At 38.6% G+C, this 21041-nt stretch overlaps 2 protein-coding genes across 2 annotated transcripts; one reads left to right on the top strand and one right to left on the bottom strand.

Moving 5' to 3' along the window:
* Window positions 1-3: 3 nt before the first annotated feature.
* On the bottom strand, window positions 4-6190 carry LOC113685136 (uncharacterized). Its single transcript, XM_089208448.1, has 4 exons — window positions 5860-6190; window positions 2407-3196; window positions 1762-2085; window positions 4-618 (listed from the first exon to the last, which is right to left on the bottom strand). The coding sequence occupies exons 1-4, from the start codon at window positions 5863-5865 to the stop codon at window positions 410-412; spliced, it is 1329 nt and encodes a 442-aa protein (XP_089064574.1). The 5' UTR covers window positions 5866-6190; the 3' UTR covers window positions 4-409.
* Window positions 6055-17323, top strand: LOC149044485 (uncharacterized). Its single transcript, XM_089208481.1, has 4 exons — window positions 6055-6657; window positions 13630-14097; window positions 15516-15779; window positions 16311-17323. The coding sequence occupies exons 1-4, from the start codon at window positions 6336-6338 to the stop codon at window positions 17183-17185; spliced, it is 1929 nt and encodes a 642-aa protein (XP_089064607.1). The 5' UTR covers window positions 6055-6335; the 3' UTR covers window positions 17186-17323.
* Window positions 17324-21041: the final 3718 nt, after the last annotated feature.

The following is a 21041-nucleotide window of genomic DNA, read 5'->3' as shown; positions in this document are numbered from 1 at the left end:
CACTAACAGAAGGACAAATGCTTTTAATCAACACCCCTAAGTAGAAGGGCAACATATTATCGTAGTTAATCACTAATTATTAGTTACTATGAAAGATGCAATTCTTGATGAAACTATATGAGAAGTATATAGTAATGGTTTCATAAACTTTTACGTTCTGAAACACCAGCAGGGAGCAAGTAAACCTATGAACCTGTAGTCAAAATATTTTTCATGATTCTAACAATGTTACATTCAATATATTTTTATCCTAAACATCAGAAATGAAATGTTGTCTTTTAAAAACAACTGTGTGCCCAGCATTAGTCTATTTATTGCCCCTTAAACGTTAGAAAAAAATTAGTCAAATTTGCTCAAGAAACTACGGTTTCCTGTGCGTTGAGTCCGTGTCCAGACGCCACCCAATTGTTCATGAGATCATGCCTCGTTTCCTGAGTTCCTTCTCGATCATTCTACTCATACCAGCTGGAAAATGGTGACGAACTTCACTCCAGCTCATGGCTAATAACTTTACACTTGTTATGTCATCTTTGGCCAACTTGCTCGAAGCCGTCATGATACTGTTTGTCGACCACTGATATTCCTTCTGGAGGAAACGCAAAAACACTTCCACCGAAGCTGTGGGGAAAATAATTTTAATGTCGATGAGGACATTTTGTTAATTCATACACACTCAGTTAGCTAACAAAATTTTAATAACGCGGTGATAAGAGCCAAAAAAAAGAGTACAAAATATGCAAGATATTGATTAGTGGCTATTAAACCTAAGGCACCCAGCGAAAAAGCAACGAAAAATTAGTTTTTGCGGTCAGTCAGTGCCAAGTGAGGAAGTTATGCTGCCAGTGCGGTACTGGCCTGTAGAGCAGGCGTAATTTTGGCGAGTGCTCTGTATTTTCTCAGCGAAAATCATGGCTGCGATCTTTGATGTTAACGGTAGCGGAAGGCTAGCGAGAGAAAGAGATTTGTACCAAGGGGGCGGTCGACGGTCAAAAATATGTAGAGAGGTAGGGGTGGGGGAGTGAGGATAACCGAGTCTTCTCGCCCTTCCCCCACCCCCTACCCCCATGGTAGACTCTTACTCCAAATCAAAGATGGCTGGTCTGATAATTGCTTTATAAGCGATCGCGAACTTGTAACTTTAGCCCGCCCTGAAGGGATGCCTGCAATGCAAGTTAGTGCGGTATAAAAATATACAGCGAGTTTTCAGCTTCATGTACGGAAAAACAATTCTACGCATAATGAAAAATCATTTCTACCTCAGAATTCTCCTCGAACGTTTTCCCCTGAGCTACACCTGTAGCTCATACTATTTAATGCCCGCTCTCAAACTAATTTTCCTCCCCTGCATTAGCGACAATTTGGTGCCTTTCAGCACGGTTTTGAATTGAAAAATGTAAAATGGTTTCCGTGTTTAACTTGGGAGGTTGGGAGAACGCTCGATAAGCTGGAAACCACTCTGCTTAGCGTCGTGGTTTCTTACGCTTATCTCGTTTTCTCCTAACCTTCCGCGTGTTTACATCAGGCTATGTAAACACAAAAACCATTTTACATTTCTTTTATGAAATAACTAATGAAAGAGGAACGAAAACCGTGTTTACATACGCTCATGCACAATGGTTTTATGGCCAATCAGAGCGCGCGTACTATTTGAATTATTTTATAATGATATAAATTGCACGGAATCGATGACTCATACAGCAGAGGCCTTCGTTTTCAATGTCTTATTGCAACATGCACCATGCACTATTCTAATTAGCTTACCATCAACGGAATCAGGTGCCACTTGTCCACTGATATTAACTCCCTCGAGGGCTTTCATCATCTCATCCTCTCTTTTGTTTTTCTCTTTTTGCTTCATGATCTTGACAGCCCGTTCGGCGGTCATCAAAGCATAGTGCAAGATGTCAAATGTCATCTGCTCTATCTCAGGGTTACGTTCCTTGTTTTCTTTGGTGTAGTTCCACATGAAGAAAGTGTGGCTAGGAGAGCTACCGGTAGCAGCTGATGCCTCGTCAAAAGCGTCCTTCTCATCGTCTTCAGTTTTCAGTTTGTCCCTATGAGTTATAACAGTTATTGGGGCGATTCCTGTTAAAAAAAAAACAAATGAAAATGGTCACATACTGTCCTCTACCATTTGATTACTTCGTGTCTGTAGGCCAGCACCGTTTTTTTAAGTCATTGACCGGTTTCAGTGTTCCTCTGTGGGTATTAAACAATAACAGAGCAAGATATTTTTTCGCCACAAGCGTGGGACGAAGAAAAAATTCTGAGACCCCATGAGGAATCGAACGTCAGACCTTGAATTCCGCGCCCTGATGCCCTACCACTGAGCCACAGAGACTCTACGCTGAGCTGGGTCTTTAAGTGGGATTCATAAACTTTATTGTACGCAGATTCATACAATACCGTTTTTTCTTAGGACATCTCGAACTGGTTTCAGGTAATCCCTCAAGGCACCTTCAGTGAGTCTTGGGTCGTTAGCCATCACGACAATAATGATTCCATGCAGTTTTTTTTCAAATGCTGGACATTGATGCAACTCCTGTGTGTTGTCTTCGTCATTGTCAGGGCGAACGATGTTATCTCCGGGCTGAATTTTCCCGAACAGGATATTCTGAAACTCGATGTTCTCGTTGGAGTTGTAGTTGAAGAAGCCCCTGGTGTCTACCAAGCGGAAGAACATCTCTGGCAGGTAGTCCTGGAGTGTGATGGTTCCCTCTTGTCCTGTTGTGCTGTCCGGGGCGGATCCTTTTTCTGTTTGCCTTACCGCCCGTTCACACGTGTTGATGAAGCAACTCTTCCCTGATCCCGTGGGGCCAAACACACCGATCCTGAGCTGGGTTACATCATCAGTGTTTAGCCCCATAAAATTGTCAAGCCTGGTCTTGTCTCCAAACTTGTAATTGAACAACTGATCTCGGCGTCGGCAAAGTTCGGCCTCCAGTTCCAAAAGTTTCTGTTCTTCTGCTTGTCTTCTGGCTTCTTCTTCTTCTATTTCTTTCTGCCGTTGTTCCTTGAGTTGCTCCCTTCGTCTCCTCTCTTCTTCTTCCTTCTCTTTCTTTATACGCATTTTTTCCTCGTGCTCACGTTGTTTTCGTTCATTCTCCAGCCGTCTTTTCTCTTTCTCCTCTGCTTCACGCCTTTCTGTTTCTGAGTTATCCACATACGTGTAGTGAGTCTCTTGACTAGAACCACTCTAGGGAGAGGGGAAGAAAAACTTTAGCGTCAATATCATGAGTCATAAATTGGACCATTGATATAGCACCCTTCATGCAAGAGCCTAGACAAACTAAAAGAAAAACAAAATCGCAGGATCTGAGGCACGAATCTTTTCAGGGTCTCAAATTCTTTCTTGATTTGTGCACGTAACAAATGTCAGTGTTGTGAAGTATTTCGTTGATTATGATTTTTGTGTTTATACAGCCGAAACTGTGTAAGCGATCACCCTGTATTAAGCGGTCAGATGTCAAAGTTCCTAATTTGTTTCCCCTTAATCACTATTATTTTCACCTCTATTAAACGGTCACCTATATTAAGTGGTCGCGGTCATGCTCCCTTTGCTATGTCTAAATTCAGTGTTTTTTATATCTTCCACCTGTATCAAACGGTCACTGAAGCAGGACCACGGAAATAAAACTAAAAATAATTTTTCAAGTAATTTTTATACACTCTCCCAAATCAACGTAAATAGTATTTCGAGTGAAATTCTTTTCATAGAGTGGTCAACTATGGCTGAACGTGGCTATGTTTATCGTTTTTTATAATACCCTAATCTATGCAATATGTGTTAAGGTGGTAAACCTGTATTAAGCGGCCATTCTCCGTGGGTGAGCGCTTAATGCAGGTTCGATTGTATTTACTTAACATTTGAGTTCAAAGTCCAAACTTAGTTCAGTTTTAGCTATCACAGTGAGTTCCCTGATTGTGACTGTCTTGTCTAACTTCCATTTGTGGACGTGCTTAATTTGTCTGTTGACCTCTGCCTTGAACTCATACAAAGGTGCTTGTTTTGGCTTTGGCTGTAAAAAAATTGATTGTTTGATCAGAAGCATAAATTATGTTGTTGTTTAGTTGTGAGATTCTTGTGTAAGTGTTCCGAGCGCGGAATCCGAAGGTCTGAGGTTCGATTCCTCATGGGACCTCAGAATTTTTTCATAGTCTCACGCTCGTGACAGGACGAAAAAAAATCTTGCTCTATTTCTTTACCGAGCTCAAAACTCACCGTCTTTCTCGTTCCATCTACAAGCATTACGCTATCGACATTGCTGACCCTAACAGTATACAGGACGCGTGTTACATGAACTTCGTAATAGACCTCGCTCACCGTAGAGTCTGTGGCTCAGTGGTAGAGCATCGGAGCGCGGAATCCGATGGTCTCAGGTTCGATTCCTCATGGGGTCACAGAATTTTTCCTTGTCCCACGTTCGTAACAAGACGAAAAAACATCTTTCTCTGTTCTGACAACATTGTTTAATCTAAAAGGGTCAATTGGCCAGCATGCCCACTCATGTCTATGTACTAATAATGAATATATAAGCATGTACCATAGTAATCAAATTAGGAGGGTCAATCAGAGTTACGTAGAGATTCGCTTAGAGTTAGATCATCACTAAGATCACCACTTTGAGTCAGAGCCACTTCTCTTGATCATATCACTCGTAACTAGGTCATAAACGAACTAGATCATAAATGAACTTGCTCTTTGGTGGTTTCCAAGCAGAAATAAAACTCAGGACTGAAAAGTCTCACACTACCGTTAAGTAGGTCGATTCTCTCATGTCATTTAAATGAGATGTTTTCTCATTTAAATTGACCGCTTTCATGAAGTGTGAAGATTTCTTAATTCTTGCCGCTATCTTCTGTGGAAATCGATTGGGATAGATGTTTTGTGACCTGTTCTGAGTTTTCGTGTTGCGTGATGTTTTAAAATTTGCGCCACTCTACTCAATCAAAACAACTGACTGGCTTTCTCGGAAATGTTGTGCAGTCGTTTTTTTCATCGACAAAGCATTGTGTTCTGCCGGGCTATGAACGAGAGAGATAAAGCATAAAATTCCCTTAGCTAGTGGTAAAGATATTGTAAATCCAACAGTTCAAGTAAACCGGAGAATGATATATTTTAAGATAATTTCACTTTCCTTGCTTTCCCTTTGCAATGCACATATACGACGATTTTGGGGGCTAAGTTAGTGGAAATGTTAAAAATGTAATTCCTTTTATTATGGTAGATCAAATATTTTTAAATTAGGAGTTTCTACCCGGTCAGGAAGCTTTTTTTTTTACCTTTTTTAAGAACCAGATGGATTTAAAGCTTCCAAAGTGAAAGGTGCAGTTTTTCTCCTTTCCCGGAAGTTACAGGAAGTAAGAAGAAACCGCGATTTGAATTCAGAAACTTAAATTATGCCGGCGAAACTTGTCAATTTTCGTCCTTTCTTTTCAACATTCTCTTTTATGCAACTTGGCTTTAATTCTTTTTACGAAATTGAAAGTTCAGAAATCGATATGTAGAAAGTATTCACTTTCAGTTTCCGAGAAGCGAACAATCTTAAATCTCTCCTCTAAAGATTTCGGTTGAGAAAACGGCGATTTTCGCCCGCAGTTTGCACAAGTTTAAAAACCATTACCTCTGCGAAGGTTAAACTTTCGGCTTGTACCGTTAGCCGAGAGCTAACCCCGTACTTAATGTCTTTTCTATAAGAAATTGTTCCATTTGGAGGGATTGATATTAGTGTCACAGCTCATCCGCATGAAAAATATAACATTTTACACGCACATTTCGAGCACCGGTGAAAGGAAATGACAAGTCAAAACTTGCAGAAGAAGTTGTTGAAAAAAAGGCAAAATTCTTGTAAAACTTACCCCCATTTTGAAGATTTACGTAAAGACGAGCTTACTCTTATTCCAGCACAAGTGGAATTGTTCGTGTAAGATAGAGGCATCGAGTGTGAGACAAGATGCAAGATGGGAATTTTCCCTTCAAGTGACCTCATGTGTTTTCCTAGAATTCAATCACGTGATTTTACAGATGTTTCCTTCTGACAAGGAACTAATTCGCCAAGTGACGATAAACTCATCTCTTGTGCTCCAGGGTGAGTTCGACTTTTATCCTCTATCAAATACGACGCTGTTGCTTGTAGAGGATCTACAAGCAACAGCTAGGATGCTAACGATTTCCTAACTTGTGTGACTTAGGGATTTGCGTGACCTAAGTCAATCTAGAAGAGTGACAGGCTTTCTCGGAAACATTACGCAGTCGATTTCGTCAGAACCCATTGACAAATGTGAAGTGTTAAGTTCTGTAGTTTTCTTTTACCGCTACATTCAAAGCGAAATAAATGGCTCACAAAGAAAAGATGTTGCAGACAACAAAGCGAGTTCGCCTTTTCAACTGTGATAACACTTACAAGCTAGAGCTTGTTGAGAAATTACTGGAAGAATCGAAGAAATTGCTGGAGGACTGTGGCATCCATGTTGAGCTTGTAGGAAAGCACCCATTCAGACTTGCTCAAATGTCCGAAATGGTCAACAAAATTCCAACCCTAAAGATGGACATGGCCTTTTTCGTGGTTCACGCACATGAATCTCGACTGTCGATCAACGAAGACAAAGCTGGCATTGGTTACGCTAAGATGTACAAAGCTTTACTGAAAGAAACGGGTAAGGAGTGGAAGTATTTTTATTGGGTAGATTTGCCTTCCTTGAGGTTTTTCAGTGTGATACTTTCAATTATGCCTATTAATACTTTATGGGGAAGATGGAGTTTGCAATGATTGAGGTGCATTCATTCGAACGCCTCTTTATAATAACTTGGAACAGAAATGCACAAAGGTTTACGTAGCCTTCATGAAAGCAACATGTAATCGGCCTGTGACTGGGTTTTTTGTCTCTCTTTATTCAGTCGTAGTCCTGTTTGTAATTGCTGCCTTCCAACATTAATTTTGTAGCTAATGAAAGTTTACCAACCGTATGAAACTAACGCGATGTGTTTCTATAACTAAAGCGGCGGACGATTCAAGCGGAAGCGACTAAAACCGTTTCCGATAATCTGTTTTTCCTTCTTTTGTTGGCAATCAAAATTTTATGTTTTGCCACAGTTTTATGATGTTAGGCAATGTGTTTACATTTATTTCTGAATTTTGATTTTATTTTCCCTGTCCTAAATCGAGACAGGAGCAAACTTCTCGCGAATGCTTAGTGATACGACAGATAAGATAAAAGGAACTGTTTCCAAGAATCTTGTGACAATTTCAGTGCGTTTTTCAAGTTAAACCCAGTTTGCTTGTGTGTGTGTGTGTGTGTGTGTGTGTGTGTTTCTATCATTCGGTGAAGCGGACTAGACAAGTTAAAATTTTGTATTCTGTTTTCTTGAATTGACCGCCATGACTGCCGTGCCTTAGAGATCTTTGCTGATTTCTCGTTTGAACGACCCAAGAGATTCCGCCTACGTAGCCTCGCAAGGAAGGCCATCACACAATGAGGCGCCACTACAACTAAAACTAGTTTTGAAAAAAATGTGTGCGTCAGGTATTCGAACGTTACGTTTCAATTGTTCTCGGAGTCCCTCAGGTTGTAGCTTGTGGTGTCTTCAGAGAATTTCGAAGTAAAATAGTCTGGGGCTAACCTGTGTGGGCATTTGAAAACCATGGTGGCGTTTTACATGTTCCGCTGGCGGTCAAGATTTTTCCTAATAATACTTTATTGGGGGGTAAACAGAGTATTCCTAAGGAAAGGCAGTGACAATTTTATTAAAGTTATGGAAAATTTGTCTCATGTTTCCTCCAACAAAGTTCACACAGACATCGAATTGAAAGGGAAAGTAGATTAGCATATATTCAAACTGATATCTGTTGTTTGATTAAAGTTGACGGATAGGACTAAATGCTACTGATAGTGAATTTTCCACGCAGTTCTCCCGTATTTTGACTTTTTCTACTCATAAATTTTGCTTTTGACTACCTTGGACTTAACCCAATTGCAGACAATTTCCTTGTAAACAACCTGCATTTTATCACATATTTTACTCACTGAGGGCAAAGTCCAGATAGGCAACAACCAATCAAGGAGCCCTCTTTTAAAATATTTATCCTTTTCTCTTGTTCAGTGTAACTTCACTTATTCGAGATTGCAATACATGTTTGGTTAGGGTCTATTTCAGGTACAACAAAGCTTCAGTTTGCTTTTCGCAGTAAAATTACGTGGAATCACATTTTTAAGGCAACTAACTGTAGACAAATAATTTTGATTTTCTGGCAGTAAGCAGACTCTTTTGCAACCGTTATTTGGTCTTGTCAGGCAACACGCTTTCTCTCCGATGGTTGTGCCTAAATCCTACCGGCTAGGGGTATGCCCAAAGAGCACTATTGACGAGTTTCCAAGTCTGGTGATTATCGGAAATTGTTGGCTATAGCAACATATCAGACTTGATCCCAGTAGCATCATTTACAATTTATCAACAGTCAAGCAATATGATTGAACCTTACATGAACATTATTACATGCTTTACATGTGAAGAAACATTGTTGAGTTTAAATTCTGGGAAATTTTGCTGAATTTATAGTCATAGTGCTACTGATTGGAAAGATCCCCAAGATGAAATTTCTATTGTCTTGTACCTCTAGCTGGTAGGATCTTAAGAGGCCTAGAAAATACTACCGGCTAGAGGTACAGCTTGCATATCTAGTTAACTTTGCCCAATTTTCACTACAGTTGGCTACACATTTTACTTTTTCTGCACTTCAAATTAGTCTTACACTCCTTTGAATCACTTTTTTCAAGAAAAGATATACATTTATTTATTATTATTTTGTTTTGAACCTCTAGCTAGTAGGATCTTAAGGGGCTTAGAGTATACTACCGGCTAAACTAACAGATTGCATATTTAGTGGACTTTGCCCAATTTTAACAATGGTTTGCTCCACATTTTTACTTTTCTGCACCCCAAGTTGTTGTCTTACACTCCTTGGAATCAATTTTTACAAGAGTACATTAAGATTTATTTTTTATTTGGTCTTGTACCTCTTGCTGGTAGGATTTGAAGAGGCTTAGAAAATACTATTGGCTAGAGGTACAGCTTGCATATTTAGTCGACTATGCCCAATTTTTAAAATGGTTTGCGTCGCATTTTACTTTTCTGCACTCAAAATTAGTCTAACACCCCTCTGAATCACTTTTATCAAGAATAAGTATAATTTTATTTGTTTTTATTTGGTCTTGTACCTCTAGCTGGTAGGATGTCAGGGGGTTAGAATATACTATTGGCTAGAGGTACTGCTTGCATACTTAGTGGACTTTACCCAATTTTTATTATGGTTTTATCCACATTTTACTTTTATGTACTCCAAGTTGTAGGTCTTACACCCTTTAGAATCTTTCATTTGGTCTTGTACCTCTAGCTGGTAGGATCTCATGAAGCTTAGAAAGAACTACCAGCCAGAGGTACAACTTGCATATGTAGTCAGCTTTGCCCAATTTTTTACTGCAGTTTGTTCATTTTACTTTTCTGCACTTCAAATTAGCCTTTCACTCCTTAGAATCACTTTTTTCATGAAAACATTTACATTTTGTTCTCTCTTATTTAGCCTATAGCCTCTTGTTTGTAGGATCTCAAGAAGCTTGGAAAATACTTGAAGTACAGCTTGCATATGTAATTGACTTTGCCCAATTTTTATGACAGTCTGCTTTGCTTTTTACTTTTTGGCATTCCACTTTAGTCTTATACTACATTGGAATAATTTTTCCAAGAATATCTTCTCTTTCCTTGGTCATTTACCTACCACTGCCTATTTGAAAGCACAGCACACAAGCTATGAGCATCAGATGACAAATAAGCTGAAACTAAACAGGCACTATTTGGTAATAAGCAAAGGGTTTGTGGTATGTTGGTGTTCAAATAAGAAAGGTTTGATTTCTTTATTAATAATAGCAATTTTTATGAAAAAATATAATAAATATCACAGGCACAGGTTAATCTCATTTATATAATTGTATAAATTCTGTATATGTGGTAGATGACCATTCTATATTTTCAAGAAAAACTTGCCTCAAGGTTTTCTTACAGTCATACATGCTGTTAAATATCATTGAAAATACAAAGGGAAAATGTCAATTTGGTGAATTAAAATCATGTTATCCCATGACCACCTAAAGATGACTTTATTTTAGTCTTTCAGACAATGGTTGACCTCGTCAACAATACTTCTAATCAAACACAAATATCATGAAAATAGAGACTGTTCCTTTCTAAGAAATTCCAATCATACTTTGGCAGTGTATTACATGAGAAACTTCAGTAAATTTTGTTGATATATTCAAGTCTTAAATGAATTTCAAGTCAAATTCATCTAAAACTGGTTATATTTGTATAGGTAATCATATGATTTTGAGTGCAATTTTTAGTCTTTAAAAAAATTTATTCGTGCTTACTTATTGCAAATTGCACTCAAAATCATTTGATTACCTATACAAATATAACCAGTTTTAGATGAATTTGACTTGAAATTCATTTTACACTTGGGCACAACCCTCTCCAACGGGGAATAGAGAGCGTCGTGTGACGAGACCAAACAGAGGTTACGAAGGAGACCACAGTAAGCGTGGCACCAAAGCATTTTATTTTTGCTTAGAAGTATGTAGACAATAGTGACAATAGACGACAAAATATCTGTGTGAGTTCAGATAAATTAGGCTCTTTTTTTCCTTTCTCTTAAGGTGAATTTATGCTATATTTCGTTCTTTTGAAAGTTATGGTCCTTTTCTGTTACAAAAAATGAAACATTAGGTACTCAAAGTGCCCCACCTCAAACCAGCCAGATAAAAATAACTTGCATGCTGCGCATGCCTTTTTTTTTGTTTCAAACAAAATAGCCAAGAGCTGATTATACATTAAACTTGTATTTACTTTTGACGCTAATAATTAACGGCAAAAGTACGACGTTTCGACCAAACTTCAAAATTTGACAGCCTACTTTATGAAATATTTTTTATTCAAGAACTGAGACCTGCCCGCAATGTACAGTCGAACTCAATTCCTGCAAAGGTTTTTAATAAGGTTTTTATTTGTTTTTAATTAGCTTCTTATTATTTCTTCTCCTTGTATGTTCTTGATGTCCGTTTACACTTTCAAACATTTTTTACGCTTCTTACACGCCTATATATATTCATCGTTAAATTATTACCACTCACTTGAAAATGACCGAAGTTGGGTCGAAAAGTCGTATCCTACCGTTAATTCTTATCATCAAAATTTTTACTAAATCGCTATTGATAAGGACTTGTATTTACAATTGTTTAATATTTGCAAAATTCTCTTCGGTAATCGTAATTTGTTTTAGTTTTACTTCATATTAGTTGAGAACCCCAACCGTGAATCGATTTGCTTAGAAAACTCGAATCTCGTAGTCTAATGAATGAGTTGCTTGTAATCGTATCCTTGTGTTTGCGCAAAGATTTTTGGGATCACCACGACCACGAAATTGTGCAAATATTTCTGGGATCGCCAAGGGGCAAACATTGCAACTCTGTATAGCGTAAGGTTGTCTCGACGTCAGAAAGACGATTTTGGTGATATATCATTGCTTTTTTTCTGCTGTTTTATCAGAAATGGGTGTAGGTAATATTGATACAAGGGTGAAGCGTGAAATATGAAGTGAACACTGTGAAATATGTAGTGAAAACCGTGAAATATGTAGTGAAAACCGTGAAGTATGTAGTGAGCATCGTAAAATATGTAGTGAGCACCGTGAATTATGTAGTGGAAACCGTGAAATATGTAGTGAACACCGTGAAATATGTAGTGAAAACCGTGAAATATGTAGTGAACACCGTGAAATATGTCGTGAAATCGAGCGATTAACTTTTCTCCATTCTCAAGGGTTTGGTGATATTAACATCGCGTAATGATCTCGAACTTTAGAGATATTAGTTTGAAATCGCCAATAAATAACGCAATAGAGCCTTTTCAGTATTATTTACTTGTGTTAGGTCTACATGTAGCTTTTTCCTTAGCTTAAAAAAGAACCTACAAAAATTATCTCGAGGCAGCGGGAGTTTGAAATTGTGTGCTTTAGCATTAAATATTATCGGGATATATAACTGATAAAAAAACCTATATTGCCTCTTTGTTGTGATCAATAAGAACGAACCTGCTTCGTTAATCGGTTCAAAATTGAACCTTTTCTTAGGCGACGATGAGTAGATACAAATGGGTCGCTTAAGGAGAGACACACAGCTGAATATATATACGTCCATATTCTCAGCCGCAGTTCCCGTGATCTTGCTTTTCTTGACAAGATCCTTCAAGGAGTTCGAGGAGACAAGTGGCAGCTCAAAAGCCTTGATTTTTCTCGAATTATCACCTGACCTAGGAATATCCTTTCGTATCTCATTGCTTATTTCATCCTTCTGAAGATTAACAGCTCGGTAAAGATAATTTCCAATTCTCTGACGGCGACTTCTCTACTTTGAGGAGGTATATTTTCGGACATAGTAATAGTTTATTGATACGTTAACAAGTATAAAAACAGGCTGTACATACAAAAATACAACTGAAAAGACTTAGATGAGTTACATCCGTGCGATTTAAGGCTAATTTTGTAATATGTCGAGACCATTACAGGATAACGATTTTACAATTGTATTATGGACCTTACGCAAGGAGAGAAGTGAATCGGTATAGTTTCTACCATATTTCGTGGTAATGCTAACAAAAACTCACTCTTCCTTCGTATAAACATTCTCTTAATCCATTTATGATAAAACTGCGGCGAAGAAGCATCTATCTCTCTCCAAAATCGTTTTTTGAAGTCGAAGCAACCTCACGCCATACACTTCTTCCGAGCGAGTTGCAATGTTTGCCCTGTGGTGATCCCAGAAATCTTTGCGGAAACACAAGGATCCAATTACTGACAACTCATTCATCGTTAAATAGTTCATCAAATAACGTCCTTGAAAACTACCTCACTTTGGTAAACCTATGCACCCATTAATATCTACTCAGCATACCTTCCAAAAAGACTTGAGCGCAGTACAGCTGTAAGCATGCAATTATCTAATATTACCTTCATTCAATTTTGTAATAGACATACGTACGTAGAGCGGACCTATTTTTTACACAGTGGTCACTCGTGGCCACTTGTGCACTTTTGTACGCGACCGATCTCCAAGGTATTTGAGCACTTTTGCGTGACCCAAACTGCTCGTTTCTGGGCGGCATCGTTCAGGATGCACTTACGTTACGGCTAACCATGGCCGACTGACTGTTTAAACCAAACTGGCTTTCTAAGCGACGTTAAACATCGGAATAGGATGAACTTATTTGCTGAGGTGGAGGGCCGGACGGGAAAATATTTGCCTGGAGTTCATGACGAGCGGACCGACTTAACTCAGTTAAGAAGCATCTTCTTCACACGACCGTCTCTTTCTTTTCCTTTCACTCTGTTTTCAGTTCGTGGCGTTGTCCAACTTTTCCTGGCCCTACTCACCCCATGGCGTACGGCCCTCATACGGGGATTTTTGTCGTATGATTTTAAGTAAAGACTTGTACTGGGTCATTCGCTAAAACATCCTATTGTTAAGTAATGATACTCATAAAACTCTGAAGCTGCGTTACATTTGAATTTGCTTTGTCCGCAGAAGGAAATGTCATCGTAGTTATAGGGGGAGATGACAACTACAAGGGCCCCGACGAAGAGAATCGAGAGTTAATTTCACGTTGGGCGAAGAGAAAAGTTTCCTCGCAGTTCAGCGAAGAGTATCTTGATGGTCGAAAGAGCTTTATCTTTTCTTGGCACAAACAGCATAGAGCGATTCATGAACAAGCTCTGCTGCATCACTGTGATCCAAACAAGAAAGGACTGAAGTTCGAATATAAGCCACCACGTCTAGTTCAAGAAACAAACCCCAAATCTCTACCTCAGGCAACATCTACAGAATTCGAAAATCTGCGGACACCGAAAAGTTCTTTGTATAATGATAAACTCACCGCTACAATGGCAGCGGCTAAAGAAAAGCAAACCGATAATCATCCTACTGGAGTCAGTGTTCCCAAGAATCGCGACAGTTCTGGAAATACTTTCTCTCCAAGCCCTGGAGAAACCAAAGGTTAGATTAAGCCTTTATTGCTGGTAATGATTCAGCAGGATATCCTTGTGAATAATGGGTACCCTATTTTTAAATTGGTTTGTATAGTAGTCAGTCATTACTCGAGCTTCCGGCTGTCTGCATCAAGGTCCTAGGCGTTCCTAGCGGAGACGCGGGAAACGGGGAATGGGAATCGCGAGCGCACAACCTAAGAAACTCGTAACTGCGCTAACCATCTTCGGTCTTCGAGAAAAGCAGAATACTGTCTTTTGTGAAGTAAGGTTAGGGAAGAATAATTCCGCTCCTCTCACTTACAGATGCACACACCATTCTATAGGTAGGCCCTCACTTAAAGGGGTCGAGCGTTTTTCGGAACGGGTCGGTCCACGAATTATATTGCTTGAAAGCGTAAAAAACTTTGAAAAAATTGAATACCTCAGATATTGAAAAGTTCTAGAGGTCACAAATTTGGATTAGTACACATTTGGATCATCCTTTTATTGTGCTGAAGCTGTTGTGTTCATGCATGCAAGGTTATCGGACATTTGAGTTCATTTTTAAACAAAACAGTACTCTTGTTTACTACTGCTAATTCAACGGTCAAAAAGTACCTCAGTTATAGAAGACCTACTTGTGTCTGGTTTGAAGTGGTAATTTTCCCAGTTATCATAGTTTTTTTTACGAGAAAATGCGATGCGGAAGCGTGTATACTTGTAAATTACTGTTAGCGATTCCTCCCCGAAGATAATAGTATCGGGTTCTATTGGGCTTTAAAAGTCACTTTGTTCACGGGCGAAGACTCTACCTCTTTAATGTAATTACTGGATTGATACAATCGCAAATTAAAATGCATTTCCTACAAGAAAGTTGTTGAATTGTCCAAAAATTTCTCATCTTGATGCCAGGGCCGAAACAAAGCTGCACGAAAGCGTGACACCCACAGTTGATTTCGTGGTCACATAATAGGGTTCATGTGACCAAAAAATTGAGATTGCTGAGAAAAATATCCAAAGATAGTCGTGGTATCAGCGAAAACTTTTAAGTTTACTCTAGCTTGAACTCAAGCTAGAGTAAACTTAAAAGTTTTGCTGATACCACGACTATCTTTGGATATTTTTCTCAGCAATCTCAATTTTTTTACTCTAAAGAGTTGTGAGCAGTAAAGGTAGATTGGAAGTTGTTGGTGAAGTTAAAAGCAAACCAGCTCTCACTCAAAATTCAAAACATTTGTTTGAATATATAACAACGACCACCCTCGCCATTTAAAGGAGGATATATCAAAACTTGGGTCAGAATCTATTGATGATTAAATAAAGCGTGAGGCTTCTAGAACTCACAGACAAAAGTTGATTCTGTGTCATATGCGCTTGCCATTGAGCTACTGTACCTTGTAAGTTGAGAAATTGTTAAATGTTACAATCACTTGTCTTAATCTATAGATTTGGCGATTCTTGGCTGCCACGCGTCATTGAAAACCATGGATGTTGTTAGGGACATTTTGGAAAAAAATATTTCCAGTCTTCGCTTATCAGAAGATCCTACTTTTGAAAACCTAGAACCCGACGAAGTTGAGCCATTTTTGATGGAGAATCTACTCAGATCTTGTGTATTAGTGGTGGATGCTTCTACACTAAAAGATGGTTTTGAAAAAGAAAAAATTGAGGAATACCGACGATGTTTCGAAACTGCAGTGGATAGAGTTGGTAAGTCAGCAGAGCATTAGTTATTGCCAAATACACCATCACAAGATCCTGTGTAATCAGAAGCCTTTAAACCATCTCCTCTTTCACCATTGACATCTTTAGGTCTCATTGGATATTCTCATGGTCATTTCTTGATTTCTGTTTTGTCGCAAGGTGCTTTTTGGTGGCCTCTTATTGTAATTATTATTCTTTTAGAATGATAAAACTTGAAAGAAGCCCGTTAGGGAAGGTCAAGGAAAGATAGATAACGTGTGGGTTTCACCTCTTTACTCCGTTAAAAAGTTTATTTTACATTTTTTTTTCTTATCAGTATTGGGGTGGGATAAGGGTAAATGGCGATTGCGTTTGAACACCTCGGCCTCAATTAAAAGGTCTCGGAAAAATCACAGCATTCAGTCTTGCATTAAACCTTACATGGTAGAGGTAAAAATATAGGGCAGTGTGTTAAATTCTCCAAACCTACAGAATGTCCGATGGGACAAAACCTATTAACAAGGTTAATAATATCCTTTTGCCATTTTCGTTTGACAGGTGTGAAAGTCATCATCTTGGTTTGCAGTCTTAAAACCACGAAGCTATCACCAACGCAAGAAGATGAAGTCAATCAATTAATGCGACGCTTTAAAAATGAAGAAAAGGTGTCCATAGTGGAGCTAGACAAAGGGAAGTTTGGTGTGAGTGTAGATGATTTTCTCAAGATTTTGAGGCAATCCTCCAAGCTAAATACTCAGATGAACCGTCCAAGAGGCTCACAAGAACCAGATTTCTGTGCTTACTCATTAACCGCTGATACACATCAATTTGGAGAGAGATCCAACGGATCGGAGAAAACGATTGTTGAAAAGGGCCCTCCGAATATTCCACAGTTGCCAACGCAATCCTTGGTGGTTCGCTTGCCTGTCCTTGTGCTGAGAGGTATCTTTCATAATGGAAAGTTATCTGATGAGTGGGGTGATATTCACATAAGGAACTCGGAAATTAAAATTCCCGATTTCATTTTTGAACAAGTGTTATCTAAGTACTCCGACACCCCTGAGGTTGGAGTAAGAATTATAAAACTCGGTAATGGTTCATTTGTGTGGATCCCTGATCAGAATTTGAGGCGATTTTCACCGAAAAAGGAAGTAGAGCTTAATGACAAAGAAACAGTCATCTTGAAGACTCGTGTCCGCAATGGAGAGATATCTTTAGAAGAGTCTGATGTGCAGTTTCTGCGTGAGAATATTCCCCAACACATTCTTGATCGTGTAAAAGCAACATTTACGGGGAAGCCTTACGGTGACTTGTACCTTATTTCAGACGACGCTGGAAAGTTTCGATCCGTGCTAAAAAGGGGAGTAAAGGATATAACGTTCGAGTTTATGGTACAGAAAAAGGACGACTTCCTTCAGCAACTTAATGGTTAATGGAACTGGTAAAATTCACTTCATTGTGTAAGGAAACTGGCTGATAACGAAGGACTAGAACTAACTTGATGTCTTCCTCTTGACTCTTAACCTTCAGAAATCAATAGTTCTTTTCGGTTGCGATACTCCTCCAAGTTGATGTGATGTCGAATGTCTCGATGCAAGCAAAAACCGAACTGTTCACAATCTTAAAATCCATTTCTTCGGAAGGTTTAAAATGTGACAAAACCAAACATCATGGTTTAAACCATTCAAAGAGTGTACAGCTCATAAGCTTATGTTCTACTGTAATTTTGTGTGATGAGAGATAGCGATAAAGACTCGGTTTTATTTAGATGAAGAAAAAAACATTATAGAAATGGAAAACGGAAGAGAGAGAGAGACAGCTTGATTATAGACCATGTATAGAATAGGGATGGCAACTTAGCAGGTTTTTTTAGTTATTTTTTTACTTGAAAAAAAATAATTCTGTCAGTGTGTAGAGTGGTATGTTTATCGCACCAATCAGTTCGCCGCATTAGGGTATGTTTATCGCACCAATCAGATCGCCGCATTAGGGTAGGTATCTTGCACCAACAGATTGCCATATAAAGGTATGTATCTCATCAATCTGATTGTCGCATTAGGCTACGTATCTCGCGTAAGTCATATCACATTTTGGGAATTTGGATACCTTGCACCAATCACAGTGTTTGGGTATTGTTTTCTTGCGAATGATGTCATGGGGGGGGGGGCGCACATGCCTAACAACTTGAATTCCGTCACGTATCATAAAAAAAACGACTAAAGTCCAATCAAAACATACCCAATCATTGCACTACATGGACAGTAGGCAATTTTTTACGTGCTTGAATTGTATTCCCCCAATAAACAACCTGCCTATCTCTTAAAAAAATTACATGGAACTAAATGCTACCGATAGTGAATTTTCCACGCAATTCTCGCGCGCTTTAACTTTTTCTATGAATAAAATTCGCTTTCAGCCACCTTGGACTTAACCCAATCGCACTTCAATTCCTTCTAAACAACCTGGTTTTATCACATATTTCACATAAAAGGGGTAACGTCCAGGTAGGCAACAACCAATCAAGGAGCCCCCTTTGAAATTTCCTTTTCTCTCGCTCAAAGTATCTTCACCCATTTGAGATCGCAAAATGTGTTTGGTTAGGGTCTATTGGAGATACAACAGAGTTTTAGTTTGCTTTTCTTAGTCAAATTACGTCGAATCATATTTTTGAGGTGAATAATTTTGATTTTCTCTCTGGTAGAGGAACGGCAGTAAGCCGACTCTTCTGCAACCGTTATTTGGTCTCGTCCCGCAACGCGCGCTATCCCTCTAATAAGGTACTGAGAGGGCGTTGGGTGGCGAGACCAGACAACAGCTGCGAAGGAGAAAACATTTAGAGTGGTACCGTTGCATTTTTTATTTTTTTGCTCAGAAGTATGTAGACAATAAAGACAATAGACCACAAAGAACTTGTGCAAGTTAAGATTATTTAGGCTTTTTTTTCTTTCCCTAACGTGAAGTAACACGATATTTTCGTTCTTTTGAAAGTTATGCTTTTTTTCTGTTACAAAAATGAAAACATAAGGTTCACAAAGTGGCCTACCTCAACCCACCCAGCCGCAAATTAACTCTTGCATGCTACACATGCCTATGTTTGCACGTAATGTAATGGTTTCCCGCTTCCTGTGCGCTTTACAACAGAACAGAGTACAGTCAAAGCCTCTCCATTTGTTCACTAGTGAGGATAATTTAAGAAATTTGAAATAAATATTTGTTTAAAATATATTAAAGTTCACACAGCAACCAGCTGGACAAACTTCTTTGGTTACATTCATTAAATCTGAAAACCAGAGCAGCATCAAACTATGTCTAAATGTTTGTTCATGCGCAGGAAATTTTTCCTGGCAAGGCAATCCTCAGTGTTACATCGTGATAATATCACAATGCAAGGGTTACATCCTCAGAGATCCTTGCTGGGCATCACCACATGATCTCAAAGAACTTTTACCCTTTGCAAGATTAAGTCCCTTGAATAGTAGACTATCATAATGTTTATCATATGTTCTTAAACTATTGAGAATTTCAAAATCAGATTGGAAGTCATGAAGGGTGTATTCTATTTTCATGCTGAAAAATGTTGAGATCCTGCCTCATTTTTACAACCCTCCAAACAGCCCCTAATCAACCTTCCACGCAAAATATCTATCAAAGGTAGATTGTGACATAAAGGTTTGCCACCGTATGATAACAAAGACAAATCACTCATATGTTAGGCTAAATTAGCTCTGTACTTGAGATATCAAACTGCTACAATTAAAAAGAAAATATATGGACTTTGCTTATTATGTCAAAAAAAATACATGGTTGGTACCAACTTTTTTGACCTAATCATCATGCTAAATAGAAAACCTGGATTGTGTAACTCGACTATTCTTGCACACTGATAACATAACAATCCAAAACAAAAATATAATAGACTGGTATTTCCCAAAGAGTGTTTTGAGCCATCATCAAAGCTTTTTCCTTTCATCTGTACAACATATATGGACACATGCAGAGTATGACAGGCCTACAAAGTGTGGTCTAACTGATAGCATAAACACCAGGTAAAATGAGCAGAATAATGCACAATTTCTAATATCAAGTGATATTGAGTTGCACACAATTTTAACAACATTCCATGAAGAAAAAGCAGCTGGTCATCAGGCTGGAGAGAAAAATTTTGCAGTAACCCTTGTACAATTTCAGTATACTTTAAGTATACTTCAAGTATACTTTTTCTGTACTTTCCAGAAACGAAGTACATTTGAAGTATACTTAATTTAAACTTCAACAAAAAAGTATAAATGAAGTATATTAAGCAAATTGTGGTAAATGTACTTTTTTTGTACTTGAATTGGAAAAGTATACTTCAAGTATACTTTTCTGAACCTTGGAATTTACGAAAAGGTTGCCATAGAAAATAAAGTATACTCTAAGTATACCTTTAAAACTTAATTACAGACAATCTGGCCTGCAAGTCTGCAATCTTGAAATCTCTACACAGATCCTTTAAAACTGAAACACTTAAAGCGCTAAATTTAATACATGTTCAAAAACTATTCCAAAAAAGAAGACTTTAAATCAGTAGAACACAATTGTCGAGAAGCAACAGGACTGCTGAGATATTTCGAGCAGCTTCTGTTTTTACACAGTTTGTCATCTGCTAAAGACAATCCTTGATACTCCATGCAAAAAGAGCAATAGTAGTGAAACCGGATGAGGTTCTCTAATTTCATAAAAAATTTCTTCACCAGATCCATTGACGACGCACATTGATTTGGCCATGCACAATGAAGGCTGACTAAGGTCAACAAATCAACAAGAGCGAGTAAAGTTAGACTATGTCGAACAGCAAACGTAATAATTAACAACATATTGACTGCCATAGTGATGCGTACCCCACTGTTTAAGGGAACATCCGCAGGTCTCCTACCTTGCTCATCAGTTTTTTCGTTACCAGCACTCTCTTCAGAATCGAAAATCAAAAGGTAATCTTCGTCTACAAGTATCTCAGCTAGTTCTGAAGGCTTACGAGGTCCATTCAAAGGGTCGCATTGGTCGCCCTGTTCATGATCATAATCTTCGTATTGACTAAAATAACTCTCACAGTCATCCGTTTCGAAAGGAACGGCAGTCTGGCTTAACAAACTGGGTGATGGTTCACCAGTTTCCATATGTGTGAAGTCGCTCGGTCGCGAAGCGTCATTATTACTTATTGACTCCGTGCTGAGGTCGTCCGAGGGCAAAGCAGTGGACGTCGGAAAGTTCTGCGGCCAACGCTGCAAGGTTGTTCGAGGTATCTTTAGT

Source organism: Pocillopora damicornis, chromosome 6 (genome assembly GCF_964200805.1).
Source record: "Pocillopora damicornis chromosome 6, jaPocDami1.2, whole genome shotgun sequence".
NCBI classification, from domain to species: Eukaryota; Metazoa; Cnidaria; class Anthozoa; order Scleractinia; family Pocilloporidae; genus Pocillopora; species Pocillopora damicornis.
This window is presented reverse-complemented; position numbering and strand designations above follow the sequence as displayed.

Coding starts and splice junctions, on each gene's coding strand:
- LOC149044485 (XM_089208481.1), top strand. CDS start 6,336: ATGGCTCACAAAGAAAAGATGTTGCAGACAACAAAGCGAGTTCGCCTT. Junction 6,658..13,629: donor AGCTTTACTGAAAGAAACGG/GTAAGGAGTGGA, acceptor CTTTGTCCGCAG/AAGGAAATGTCATCGTAGTT. Junction 15,780..16,310: donor AACTGCAGTGGATAGAGTTG/GTAAGTCAGCAG, acceptor TTCGTTTGACAG/GTGTGAAAGTCATCATCTTG.
- LOC113685136 (XM_089208448.1), bottom strand. Junction 2,086..2,406: donor AGATGTCCTAAGAAAAAACG/GTATTGTATGAA, acceptor TTTTTTTAACAG/GAATCGCCCCAATAACTGTT. Junction 619..1,761: donor GGCACCTGATTCCGTTGATG/GTAAGCTAATTA, acceptor TTTTCCCCACAG/CTTCGGTGGAAGTGTTTTTG.